General features: G+C 39.7%; 1 protein-coding gene across 1 annotated transcript in view; it reads right to left on the bottom strand.

The window, feature by feature from the left end:
• Nucleotides 1-4,262: 4,262 nt before the first annotated feature.
• LOC105749191 (zinc finger protein 2 homolog) overlaps nt 4,263-14,330 on the bottom strand; it is a 32,261-nt gene continuing 22,193 nt past the window's right edge. Inside the window, exons 6-8 of the mRNA XM_031957104.1 lie at nt 11,033-11,073; nt 7,495-7,621; nt 4,263-6,325 (exon numbers count right to left, since the gene is read on the bottom strand). Coding sequence (XP_031812964.1) covers nt 6,222-6,325; nt 7,495-7,621; nt 11,033-11,073 — 272 coding nt within the window. The 3' untranslated portion in view covers nt 4,263-6,221. The remainder of the gene's footprint in view (nt 6,326-7,494; nt 7,622-11,032; nt 11,074-14,330) is intronic.

Here is a 14,330-nt window from a genome sequence, read left to right as displayed (position 1 = left end):
AGCTGCACTGGCTCAGCTGCTTCCGTCCTGGCCGATCCCCCAAACTGTCTCTTCCCGGGAACCGCCCGCCGAAGCTCCCCCTGCTTACGCCTGCCCCCCCAGAGTCTGGCTCCCCCCGCCCGCCGTGGCTGTGGGCCCTGGGATTCCCGGCCGCTCTGTCGTGCCGCGCCCTCTGCTAGGACCCTCGCGGCAGAACTAGCCGTGGTCACTTCTCCTCGTGGTTTCCTAAAATCAGGGGGCGCTGGAAGACCCGTGAGGGCCCTTGGCTGCATGCAGCAGTTCTATTTCTCCCTCCCGATTCACCCCCAGACCCGCGCGCCGGGTGCCCAGGGAGAGCAGGCTCCGGGCATTCTCCGCGCGACCTCCTCGCCCAACTCCCCCTCCTGGGCCAAGTCCCGGCCACACCCCTGAACGTCAGCGAGGCCTGGGCAGCGCGCATCTTTAGCCACAGGCACGCGAGGCGGAGCCGAAAGTGTCACTTGGGAATTCAAGAATCCGCCCCGGAAGCAACTGCAGCGGAGAAGGGATTGGCTCAGAGCTCACGCCAGTTCTGAGCGTCAGAATGAGCCCCTGCTCCCTGGGTCTTTAGGAGTCTTACTGAGTTTCTAGGGAAGCGTTTTATAGGATCCGTTGGAACACAGCTGAGAAATGGCTCATTATGGAATCCATTTACTTGCGGAATCACTTGTGGAAGAGTTTGTAAAGAGAATCCGTAAAGTAGATGAATCTTTGGAGAGCAAGAGGGTGATGGAACATTTTTTCCTCAGCAGAACCGATTGAATGATATATTCTAAAGAAACTTTTGTAAAGACTTCGTGAGAAGCTGGCAAGTGCAACATACTGTTGGAAACGTTTTTTATTCCCTGAGGTCACTTTGGGTAGAATGTTCTCATGGACAAAAGAGCTCATGCTTTTATTTGTAATTGTTTTCATTTGTTTAAAGCAAATATTGCTTAATTTTAATATTTCATTATAGAGAAAGAAGAGGCTTCCTTCATCAATAAAAACAAATTCATGGGGGGAAATCTTGCCAATTTCTTTATGAGAAATAAATGTTTCACAAAGATCTGTAGAAATGTATAGTCTTGGGAGAACAAGAATCATGAAAATAAGTCAGGAAGAATCCAGCCTGCTATTATCAGGCATAGCCAAGTCATAGACTATCCCCATAGAGTGACTGGGGGAAGAGAGATAAAATAAGTACCAGCCTGTAAGGGTCAGGGGAGGAAGTATGGAGAGTGTAATCAGGAAGTACAAAGGCCTTGAAGCCTGAGACCCCAACCCCTCCCCCATGTGGTTTTTGGTGACCAGCATGGACGGAGTAAGTCAGGGAAGAATCTGGAAAGATTGAGCTGGTAGAGAGAGGAAAGGCATCAGGTTTTGGGAGATTGAAGGATATTCTTATAGGAGATAAGGAACATTAGCTTGAGGCTTTTGGGGTTTTAATGCTTGAAAAGGCTACTTGTCTTTGGGTTGGGGGAGCTGAAACTTCTGGAGGGAACTAGCACTGCGAGGAGTTGGAGAGCCTGGAGACAGGGATGAGATTTCTAGGAGAATGCTGAAGAAAAATAAAAGGAGAAAAAGAAAGGGGAAATATCAGGGGGTTGTGTTCCCCACAATGGAGCAGTGTTCTCTCTGACCCTGCAGTGATACACAGTATTCTGACCATGGAAAGGAGGAATCTGTGGGGCTGGCCTAGAATCAATGTAGGTCAGAAATGATCTACATTGCAGAGCTCAGAAGGGTCACTTTGGCGGCTTTGACTCTAGGAAGTGTACAAGGAAAAGCCAATGACTAAGAGGAAGTGAGGGGCTATAGATCAGAGAATGAGAATCTAGATTAAAAAAAAAGATGTACAACGAAGAGGAGAGAAATCATCATTGGAAAGGAGAAGAGAAATGGATGAAATTTAAAAACTAATGAGTAGGAGTAGATAAAGGGTAAGAGAGGAAGGGGGATCTACAAGTGAATTTAAAGGGAAAGGGAGAATGAAGAAATGTAGATTGAGATGAAAGCAGAAGGGATGAAGTAATTTCTAGAGAAATTAAAGTTAAAAGATTTATTTATGACATCTTCTAAATGGGAAAACACATCTACAACACTGCCAAGCTAAGGGAGTAGAAATCCTAGAATCTGCCACGGCAACCCTCCCAAAAAGAAAAAAAAAAAAAAAAAAAAGAGGGAACAGTGAGGGAATGCAAAGACTCAAAAAGGTAAAGATAACCTAGAAGTGAAGTAAAAAACAGGAACACACAATAAAATTTAACCCCTTGCTAAAATAAAGTGCATTGAATTCTAAGAGTGTAAGTACACAAATATCCTAAAGATCAATGATCTCCCAGAAAGACATAAAGGGGCGAAATGGATGAAGGATGAAGAAAACAACTCAAGAGAACTGGTCAGAACTTCTAAGCAGAGAAAAACTGAAATTACAAAAGAAAGAATTCACAGATCAACTACTGAAAACCAAAACAAATAAAAAAGCCATGGCTCCAGACTCCAATTCAGAAGCACAAAGTCCTACAAATAATGAGGAGAAAGGGCTCATACATACAAGGATTCTCATACAAGGGCTCTGACTGACTTCTGTAGACTGATCTCTCCCAATTTCGCTACCGAATTCTTTTTCCTGCTATTTTTAATGCCTTTACATTTCCTCACAAATCTGGCAAAAAACAATCAGAATTTTCTACCAAACCCTTTCCATATTCATTACTTATGTAATATTTCTGTCCAGTGTGGCTGATCTGATGTCCAATAAGACTTCCCTTTTGTCTAAAAGTCTATCCACACTGGTTACATTTATTAAGGTTTCTCTCCAGTGTGTGTGCTCTGATGTACACTAAGGTGGTCCTTACATTTAAAATCCTTTCCACATCGGTTACATTCATAAGGCTTCTCCCCAGGGTGGATTCTCTAATGTATAATAAGAGTTGCCCTATTGCTAAAAGCCTTTCCACCCTGGTTACATTCATAAGGTTTTTCCCCAGTGTGGATTTTCTGATGTCTAATAAGATTTCCATTACAACTAAAAGTCTTTCCACACTGGTTACATTCATAAGATTTCTCTCCAGAGTGGATTCTCTGATGTACATTAAGAGATCCCTTTTCTCTGAAAGCCTTTCCATATTGGTTACATTCATAAGGTTTTTCTCCACAGTGGATTCTTTGATGCGCAGTAAGAACTCCCTTGTGTCTAAAAGTCTTTTCACACTGGTTACATTCATAAGGTTTCTCTCCAGTGTGGGTGCTCTGATGTACACTAAGGTTGTCCTTACGTGTAAAAACCTTTCCACAGTGGTTACATTCCTTACGTGTAAAAACCTTTCCACACTGGTTACATTCATAAGGTTTCTGTCCAGTGTGGATTCTCTGATGGAGAGTAAGTGATTTCTTATATCTAAAAGTCTTTCCACCCTGGTTACATTCATAAGGTTTCTTCCCAGTGTGGATTCTCTGATGTCTAATAAGATTTCCTTTACATCTAAAAGTCTTGCCACACTTGTTACACTCATAAGGTTTCTCCCCAGTGTGGATTCTCTGATGTATTGTAAGGGTTCCTTTTCTTCTAAAACCCTTTCCACATTGGTAACATTCATAAGGTTTCTTGCCAGTATGAATTTTCTCATGTGTAGCACAGATTTCTCTCCAAGTAAAGTCACAGAGACTTATGATTCTTGGCTTGTGAGGTTCTACCAGAGAAAGATTTATCTCTTCAGTAGTGTCCTTCATTTCAAGTTTCATCTCTTGTTCTGACAAAACAACCAACAACAAACAATAAAATAGATACCATACCCATATATATATATTAATACCCCCTTTCCTTTATCACCAGAACAGAATCTGTTATTTTCTATTTCTCCAGAAAAGAGAAAAATATTTTTTATTCAACCTTTTTATTTTCAAAATATATGCACTCATCATTTTTAACATTCACCCTTGCAATGCCTTATGTTCCAAATTTTTTTCTCCCTTCCTTCCCCCAATTGCTTCCTCAAAATGGCAAGTAGTATAGGCTCTGCCTATAGTATTTGATAATTTGTCTTCACGCTCAATTTTTCTATTTCCCATTCATTATTTGCACTTTCAAGTTATCACTTTCAATTTTTTTTCTGATATATTATTTGAATACTAACCCTGTTGAGGTTATTGTTTTGTTTTGTTTTTTTTAACCAGAGGTGTACGTGGTTTTTTTCTAATGTTTTTCTTCTTTCAAATAATCATTGCTTATTCCTTTTTAAAATTTTATTATAACATGCCCCTGCATATTTTTTTAAAAACCCAATTTTTTAAAATTGCCTGAAATCACACACACATGAGAATAAGGGGTCTCATCCAGAAAACAGAGTTAATCATTCTGGGGCATGGAAGGACAGAGCATGCTATTGCACCCTTCCCATTTAGAAGTTCAAAATCCCTTGAAGGATTGAGATAATGATCTAAGGGATTTGATCCAAAAATATGTGCTGTATTAAGTGGTAAATTGTCCTCTGAGACAAGTTTGTGCATATATCCACCTTAACAACTGTCTTTCTCCGTGACGACAAATGGTCATGATCAGGAATACACAGCTTCTGTGGTTCATAGGAAGCTTCCATCAAACTCTAACAACTTCTAAGGGCAAGAGATTCTTCCAGATTCTCAATCTGACACCAAACTGTTTTGAGAATTCCAGGAAGGTTGGACATTCATGAACAAAGGGCCACGGCCTGCAAAGGTCCTCAGTGTCTCTCTCCCTGTACCAGAGCAGTTCTCTTATTGCTGGGTTCCCTAGTGACCACATCTCCTCAAACCTGTAATCACCTGATCTAGACAGTCCCTAGTTCTGCACTCTGGCCCCAGGGATGGCAGCCTACTTGAAAACCAGTCACTAGGAATGCCCAGTAGAGGCCATCCTGAAATCCCCATGGGAGACCACAACCCTTCCACAAAAAGAGCCCTAAGGGGCCACTCACTGACATGCTGAAGAGGTCTTTTAATTTGAACTTATCCTCTGTTTATGTTTCTTTTGCTCCATGTGGATTTGGTTGCCGATGTGGATTAAATGTTCAGTACAGTGTCAGTGAGACAAGTGACTTTACCAGTGGTTAGAAAAAAAAAAATCTGAAGATATTCTATCCTTTTAAAACATGTTTTTGAGAATTAAACATTATTAACAACCAAGAAAACAATATAATGTACTATTTGAAATTGACCTTTGAGTACATTTGCTATTTAAAGCACTATTTGTCATGGGCCAGTGGAAATATAGCTCATTTTAAGAGTAATTTGCAAGTAATTTCCAATAGTTAGCATTTAAATAAATGAGATTCCATCTCTCAAGAGGAGCTTGTTCACCTCTCCTTCCACTGTCTACCTCATACACATGTGACTGTTTTCATCATATCTGTTTCAGAATCAGCTGATGTCTTACAAGGAAAAAATGTCGATAGGGCCTTAAGTCAGCAATAAACTGAGTGTTCATCCCACCTCAGCAACTTGCTAATCAACTTACAAGACCTCTGTTTGTCTCAGTTTCTTTATGTATAAAAAGGACACAATAACAGTACCCAAGTCCTAGGGTTCTCATGAGGATAAAATGAGACAATACTGACACACTGCATGTCATAGAAGGTGCTGTATATATGCTAGGTATGGTATTTCATTTTAACCATTATCTCCCCAATTTTACTCTCCTTAATTATTACCTTAATTACTTAATGATTTAGGGAGGCACTAAAGTTCTCTAATTTATCCGGCCCACAGTAGGTTTCTACAGACTTACTGGTATATGTGCCCCAGTGATGTGTAAACTGCAGGAGAGCAGGGGAAGTCCCTTGCATCTTTTTATGTTCCTGGGGCATAACTCAGGGCCTGGCTTATAGCAGGCACTTAAATGTTTGCTAATTTGGAGAAGTTCTAAGAAAATGGGTCATATGGGACAATCTGATTCACAATTTGGCAATTTTTAGAGAACTTCTTTGCCCCAAAGTGCAAACAATGACTTCTTGTAGGATCCTAGATAATCACTGGAAGGGATCTACAAGGCCATGGAGTGCCTCCCACTCATTGTACAAATGGGAAACAGATTCAGGGACTGGAGCAGGAGAATCTGAAAAAGAGATCTGCCTAAAACATATCTGAAAACGAATTACAAGGATGGTCTTTCTCCCCCAAACCCAGCATTTTCTTCAGGGTAATTCCTAGAAATTCCATGTAACTCTCATATCCCTGCTTTCACCTCACTCACCTGCAGAGCAGCTCCTCAGGCCTTCTTGTTCCAGCACCCAGGGGGCTTCCCTCTGTTTAAAATATGAGATCACATCTTCTCTAGGAACACAAAGCCCTGGTCATGGAAATCAGAGAGGGATGAAGGAGAGAAGCTTGAAATTTAGTTCTCTTTGGGGAATGGGGAGAGGATTCAGAGCTGCTCCATTCAGATTCACCCCACTATACGGAAACATGAGTGCATGGTCACCCACTATTGGTTGTAATGCAAGAAATACTTTTCTTGTCCCATTATCCTCCTGTACAACTTTTTTTAGAGAAAGAGTCAAATGCTCTTCTCTCCTTGCCCTCCTGTTATCCTATTAGATTCCATTCTGGCATAAGATTCTAACTCCATTCTTGGATAAAAAGGGTTATTGGGTCTAAAGTAAAATTATGCCATACATGTTTCTATTAGTTCTTTATCTTAGTACAAATCACATCTTTGTTCATTTGTGCTTTTTCATTAATTTGGGTATTTAGAATAATCAAAATAACTTATTTGCTGGAAGTTTTTTCTTTTTTTTTTTCTTTTTTTTTTTTATTATAGCTTTTTATTTACAAGATATATGCATGGGTAATTTTTCAGCAATGACAATTGCAAAACCTTTTGTGGCAGTTTGTTCTTAAACAATGGGAAATTGTTTTGTATTGTATTGTTGTTAATGTATTATAAAGAAAGCATAAGGCACAGCACGTGGGAAACTGTAGCTGAAAAGAAATGCTCATTCCCTTCCTTTCTTTTCCCATCAGTGCTGGTAGAATCTGATGGCAAAAGGAAGGAAAATTCAGAACAAGTTTCCCATACTAGAAACAACCATGGGCTTTAGGCTACAAAGTGATGCTCATTAAAACAAATATTCCAAATCCTGGCCATGCCAAAGAGGGACTACTTATCAGCAATAACTGTGGGAGCAATTTTCTGAGCTTTGGTAGACCAGTCTGTGTCCAGGTAGAGGTCAGCCAAAATAAGCTCAGATTAGATCCTTGTGTGAGATGCTTCCACAGTGATTTGAACTTTGACTTGAAGCTACCTAGAAGTGGTAAGAGACAGTTTCAGGAGCAACCAAGGACACCCTCAATTTTCTATTATACAAAAAAAGACACACAGGAGGACTCTGTTGCTTGGAACACAACAGACAAGCACTTTCTCCTTCCTAAGTAATATACCCCCAAATTCTGCACCCCAGGAAATGAAGCTATGCCCTTTAATTGCAGATTCAGAGTTACCCTGGGAAATGCCCTTACCTAGGGAGAGCAGGTTCCAGGTATTCTCCAGCATGACCTCCTTGTACAACTCCCTCTGAGAAGGGTCCAAGAGTCCCCACTCCTCCTGGGTAAAGTCCACAGCCACATCCCTGAATGTCATCAAGTCCTAAAGCACCAAAGTCATGAGATGTAGAGCTGAAATTCACTTCAAAATTCAAGAATCCAACCAAACTGCTCCAATTTACAAGAGGAAACTCAAGCAGAGAAAGGATTTACTCAAAATTGATGCCATTTCTGAGTGTTAGGGTCAGTTCCTACAACCATGGTCATTAAGAGTCTTATTGGGTTTTTAGAAAAGCATTTTATAGAATCAGTTGGAATAAAGCTGAGAAAAGTCTTATTACTGAATGTATTTCCTTGTGAAATCAGGAAGAGTTTGTGTTTTACCCATGAGGTAAATGGATCTGTGGAGAGTGAGAGGGTGATGGGAAATTTCTTCCTCAGCAAAAGTGACTTAAGTGATATATTCTAAAGAAAATTCTGTAAACACTTTGTGAGAAGCTGGCAAGTACAGCATGCTCTGGGAAAAAAGTTTTATTGCTTCCCTGAGGTCACTCTGCGTAAAACATGTCATGGGTAAAACAGCTCCTGACTTTATTGGTCATTGTTTTCCCAGGTTACCAGAATATACTGCTTAATTTTAATATTTCATCACAAAGAAACAAGATTAAGTGGAAAAGAAGCTCCCTTCTTTAATTAAAAACATTCATGGGAATGATAGTGCCAATTTCTTTATAAGAAATAAATATTTTGTAAAGATGCTTAGAAATCTTTAATCTTGGTTGAACAAGAATCATGAAAATAAGTTAAGAAGCCAGCAGATGGACCCTATATAGGAGAAGGTGGCCAGAAGTGGGAATGCTGTGATACTGGGGAGGGGCCATCTATATTTCCAACCTGCTAGAAGCATATCATTTTGGATTTCTTCTTGAACCATCTGGTTCATGGTCTGATGTGGATTTTGAGCTTACTCACTTTCCTTGGCAGGAAGAACCCAACCTGCCATTATCAGGAATAACCAAGTCCCAGGCTATCCCCATAGAATGATTGGCGGAATAGAATTCTTTCTCAGCTTCAATTTTCTTTCCCTCAAAGCTCTGGAGATCTGGAAACAACCTTTGAGATTCTGATTACCATGTTTAGGTCTGGGATAGGTCTGCCAGGAGCATCCCATCTGACTCCTGTTTGATCCCTCCCTGTGAGCCCCTAACTTCTTGCCTGTTACTTCCCCCTCCTGCCCAAGAAACCTCCAACCTTGTATTTCAACTATCAAAGATCTCCCCGTGGTCAAGGTCTCTCCTAAGTATTTTTTAGAACAAAACCCACTACAGGGCACTCTCTCCTTATACTGCCTTCAATTTAATGTTGACTTTATCTTAATATAGCTAAGTATACACAGTTATATATAGTATAGCTAACAATAACTGGTTAACTTACTAAACTTCTTTATGTTTCTAGGCTGTCAGTCAATGGAATAATCCACCATATTCCTTCAATGAAATCTTCAAAATTCTTTTCTAGGGTAATGCTATTGCCCTTTCAGCACTATTTCATATTTCCCGTGGCTGGATCTTATTTTATCTCTTCATTTTCTCTATAGCCTCTTCTCCTAAATAAACCTACCTTTGGCAAAGAGAATGGCCTTTGTGAATGTGACATATTTGTCTCTAACTAGGAAGTGCTACCTTGACCTCCTCATGGTTTTTGTGTAATCCACATTTCAGCTTTATTTTTCTATATTTTTCACTTCTGAACAACTGAGGAATTCAGGGATTGGGGAGATGAGATCCATGGACTTGGAAAAAGAAGACCACTTGAGGGGTCAGGCAGGAAGCTGGAAAGATTGAGAAGGTGAAGAGAGGAAGGGGCCAGACATTGGGGGATTGGTGGATATTCTTATAGGAAATAAGAGACATCACCTTGAGACTTGGGGGTTTAGTGCCTTAAAAAGCTACTTGTCTCTGACTCTGAAGTGATACACAGTATTCTGAAAGGAAGACACCATGGAAGGAGGCATCTGAGGGACTGTCCCTAGAAGCAATGGCAGAAAGCACCTACAGAGCAGAGCTCAGAATGGTCACCTTGGGGGCTTTCATTGTCAGAAATATACAGGGAAAAGATAGACTACAGAAAAGGAGGGGCTGTGGCTCAGAGAATGAGAATCTAGGCAAGACAGACAAGGAAGAGGGAGAATGAGAAGAGAAATCCTCATGGGAAAGGAGAATAAAAAGGGAGGAAATATAAAATCCAATTGACAGGAGTAGATAAAGGTCAAGAGAAGAAGGGGAATCTATAAGAGAATTTAAAGGGAAAGGGGGAATGAAGAAATATAGATTGAGATGAAAGCAGAAGAGATGAACTACTCTCTGAAGAAACTAGTGGTAAAAGACTTATTTATGTCATCTTCTAAGTATGAAACATTTACACAAGGCCAGGCCAAGGGAACAGAAATCTCAGAATCTATCATGGCAAATCTCCTGAAAGAAAAAAGAAAGAGAATAGTGAGGGAATAGATATACTCAAAAAGGAGGGGATAGCTGTTAGGACTCTTACAAGGTGCTAAGTCGGTTGTCTAATTTTAGTATGGTGCTTAGCAGTTCTCTGCTTCACTAATGTGCTCAGTACTTGTTAGAGTTCTGCAAAGAGTTCACACCTCTAAAAGAGCATATAAAAGGACAAGTCCACTGGAAGCTCTGGGAGATTCAGAGCCAGGATTCAGTCGAGAGATTCACAAGTCCAGGAGATTCACAAGTCAGAAGGACAAGCCCACTAGAGGAGGAGCCTAGACAGATTCATTCCAACTTCCACCTTTGTGCTGGCTGTAGACATTAGGAAGAAGAAAGGCTGAAGCTGGCAGAGGCACATGACTAGCAGCAAGAGCTCTTGGAATCAAGGAGAGAGATAGCCTCTAACTGGGCCCCAGGAAGGAGATTCAGAAGCCAATGATAATAAAGGATTTGGACTTTAACAGCTGGCTGCATTTGAGGTGATTATTGCTCAGAACTAAAAGCAAACCCGCCTCCAGAAGCTCCCCAAGAAACCAGCCCCAGAGAACACTATATATTAGAGAGGAGAACATTACATTTTGGCACCCGACCGTGGGACAAACACAATCCTGATTTCTCCAAAACCCTTTCCATTTTCATTACTTACATAAGGTTTCTCTTCAGTGTGGATTCTCTGATGTCCAATAAGAATTTCCTTTTCTGTAAAAGCCTTTCCACACTGGTCATATTCATAAGGCTTCTCTGCCATGTAGATTCTTTGTATACAGTAAGAGATTCTCTTTGTCTAAAATTCTTTTCACATTGGTTACATTCATAAGGTTTCTCTCCAGTGTGGATTCTCTGATGTACTGTAAGAGTTACACTTTTTCTAAAACCCTTTCCACACTGGTTACATTCATAAGGTATCTTGCCAGTGTGGATTTTGTCATGTGTAGCACAGATTTCGCTCCAAGGGAAGTCACAACGACTTATAGATCTGACTTCTCAGATTCTACCACAGAAAGGCTTACCTTCTCAGTAGTGTCCTTCATTTCAAATCTGATCTCTTGCTCTAAAAAAACAACCAACAAACAGTAAAATAGACATGACACACATATATATTAATATCCCCTTCCCTCCATCAGCAGAACAGAATCCCAGTTATTTTCTATTTCCCCATGCAATGAGAAAAATCTTTAGTTTTCATTTTGAATAAAACTCTTTATAGTCAAAATATATGCATAGATAATTTTCAACATTCACCCTTGCAAAACCTTGTGTTTCAAATTCTATTCTCCCTTCCTTCCCCAGCTCCCTCCTCTATATGGCAGGTAATCCAATGTATGTTAAACATGTGCAGTTCTTCTATACATAATTCCAAAATTTTTATGCTGCACAAGAAAATCTGATCAAACACTGAAAAAATAAGAAAGAAAAACGAATACAAGCAAACTAAAAAAAAAATTAAGTGCAATACTATGTTGTGATGCTTACTCAATTCCCTTAGTCCTTCCTCCACTACAGAAAGAGCTACTACAAACATTTTTGCACATGTGAGTCCTTTAGCCTCTTTTTATCTGTATCTCTTTGGGATACAGGTTCAGTAGAGATACTGCTGGATCAAAGGGTATGCACACTGTGCTAGCTTTTTGGGCATAGTTCCATATTATTCTCCAGAATGACTGACTCAGTTCACAATTCCACCAACAATGTATTAGTGTCCCAGTTTTTCCTTTCAACACTCATCATTATCTTTCTCTGCTATCTTATCCAATATGAAAGATCTGGTACCTCAGAATTGTCTTCATTTACATTTCTCTGACCAATAGTGATTTAGAGCATTTTTTCATGTGACTAGAAATGATTTTTATTTTTTCATTGAAATCCTTTGACCATTTGTCAATTGGAGAATGGCTTGTATTCTTACAAATTTGAGCCAATTCAAAGAGAAAAGTCTTCAATGGTCAGAATCAATCACTTAAAAATCCCATTAACTGACATCCCAAGAAGGAGTTCATTTCTAATGACTTTCATGCATAAATACTTTGGATGCTCGTAGTAAATCTGGGACAACACAGAAAGTGCCTTCATCCTCACTATTGGTACAACTCAGGTCACCAGCTCAGAAGAATTGAGTGACTTTACCCAAATCCCAGCAGTTGTGCCTGGAATTCACACCTTGTGAATGGGCAGCCTCTGGCTCTGGTATTTGAGAAATTCTAAATTTTTCCTTTTTCCTTTAATTGTCTGCACTCTGAAATGATCACATTCATTTTTTTTTTTTCTGATACATTATTTGAATACTAACGCTGTTGGTTTTTTTCTGGGAGATTTTCCTATTTTATCTGAGGCACATGTGATTTTGTTCTGATGCTTTATTTCTTTGAGATAATCATGGCTTATTTATTTTTTAAAAATTTATCATCACATTCCCCTCCATATTCTTTTAACAAACCCAATTTTTAAAAATTGCAGGAAATCATGCCACGAGTATATGTGTCTCATCCTGTAGCATAGAAGAACAAAGCACACTATTGCACTTCCCTTTTAGAATTTCAAAATCCCTTAAACAATTGAGATAATGATCCAAGGGATTTGATCCAAAAATTTGCCAGTGCTGTATTAAGTGGTAAATTGTCCTCTGAGACAAGTTGTGCATATGTCCAGCTTAACAGCTATCTTTCTCAGTGACTTCAAATGGCCATGATCAGGAATACACAGCTTTTGGGATTCATGGGGTGCTTCCATCAAACTCTGACAGCTTCTAAGGGCTACAAATTCTTCTAGATTCTCAATTTGACACCAGATTGTTTCCAGAATTCCAGGAAAGTTGGACATTCATGAACAAAGAACCATGGATCTGCAAAGCCTCTCAGTGGCTCTCTCCCTGCACCAAAGCAGTTCTCTCATTGCTGAGGAGAACCTACAGGTTCTTCTCAAACCTGTAATCACCAGATCAAGATGGTACCTGGTTCTGCACTCTTGCTGGCAGCTACTTGAAAACTCCAGTCACAGGAATGCCCAGTTGAGGCAATCGTGAAATCACCATGGGAGACCACAAATACAATTTGAGTAAAGCAAAACTAAGAGCTGGTTTTATGAAAAAAACTAACAAAACAGATAAATATTTGATTAGTTGAGAAAAAAAAGAAAAAAATCACCAACATCAAAAATGAAAGGGGCGAATTCACCACCAATGAAAAAGAAATTAAATCAATAATTGGGAGCTCTTTTGCTCAACTCTATGACAGTAAGTCTAACAATCTAACTGAAATGCACAATTCATTTTTCAGCATTAGCCCTTGCAAAACCTTATCTTCCAGTTTTCCCTCCCCTAGATAGTGAGTAATCCAATATATGTTAAACATGGGAGAAATATATGTTAAAGTCACTATATAGAAAAATCAAATCAAACAGGAGGAAAAATGAGAAAGAAAGTAAACTGTAAGCAAACAATAACAAAAAGAGTGAAAATGCTATTTAGGAACTACACTCAGTTCCCACAATCCTCTCTCTGGGTGCAGATGGCTCTCTTCATCACAAGATCATTGGAACTGGTCAGAATCATCTCATTATTGAAAGAGAGCCACTTCCATCAAAATTTTTCATTGTATAATCTTCTTGTTGATCGTTTCTTATAGACCAATAACATTCTAAGACAGTCATATGTCATAACTTATTCAGCCATTCACCCACTGATGGGCATTCACTCATTTGCCAGTTTCATGTCTCTATGGAAAGAGCTGCCACAAACATTTTTCCACTCGTGGATCTCTTTCCCTCCTTTAAGATCTCTTGGTTAAAATCTCTTTGGGACATAAGCCCTGTAGTAACACTTCTGGAATCTACTGGACTTATATCCCAAAGACATTTTTAAAAAGGGAAAGGGACCTGTATGTGCAAGAATGTTTGTGGCAGCCCTGTTTGTAGTGGCCAGAAACTGGAAACTGAATGGATGCCCATCAGTTGGAGAATGGCTGAATAAATTGTAGTATATGAATATTATGGAATATTATTGTTTGGTAAGAAATGACCAACAGGAGGATTTCAGAAAGGCTGAGGGAAATGAGCAGCACCAGGAGATCATTATATACTTCAACAACAATACTATATGATGATCAATTCTGATGGACGGGGCCCTCTTCAGCAATGAGATGAACCAAATCAGTTCCAATGGAGCAAGAATGAACTGAACCAGCTACACCCACTGAGAGAACTCTAGGAAATGACTATGAATCATTACATAGAATTCTCAATCCCTCTATTTTTGCCCGCCTGCATTTTTGATTTCCTTCACAGGCTAATGGTACACTATTTCAAAGTCTGATT

This window comes from Sarcophilus harrisii, chromosome 2 (genome assembly GCF_902635505.1).
Source record: "Sarcophilus harrisii chromosome 2, mSarHar1.11, whole genome shotgun sequence".
In the NCBI taxonomy this organism is placed as follows: Eukaryota; Metazoa; Chordata; class Mammalia; order Dasyuromorphia; family Dasyuridae; genus Sarcophilus; species Sarcophilus harrisii.
The sequence above is the reverse complement of the archived record's forward strand: the minus strand, read 5'-3'. Positions and strand labels throughout refer to the sequence as shown.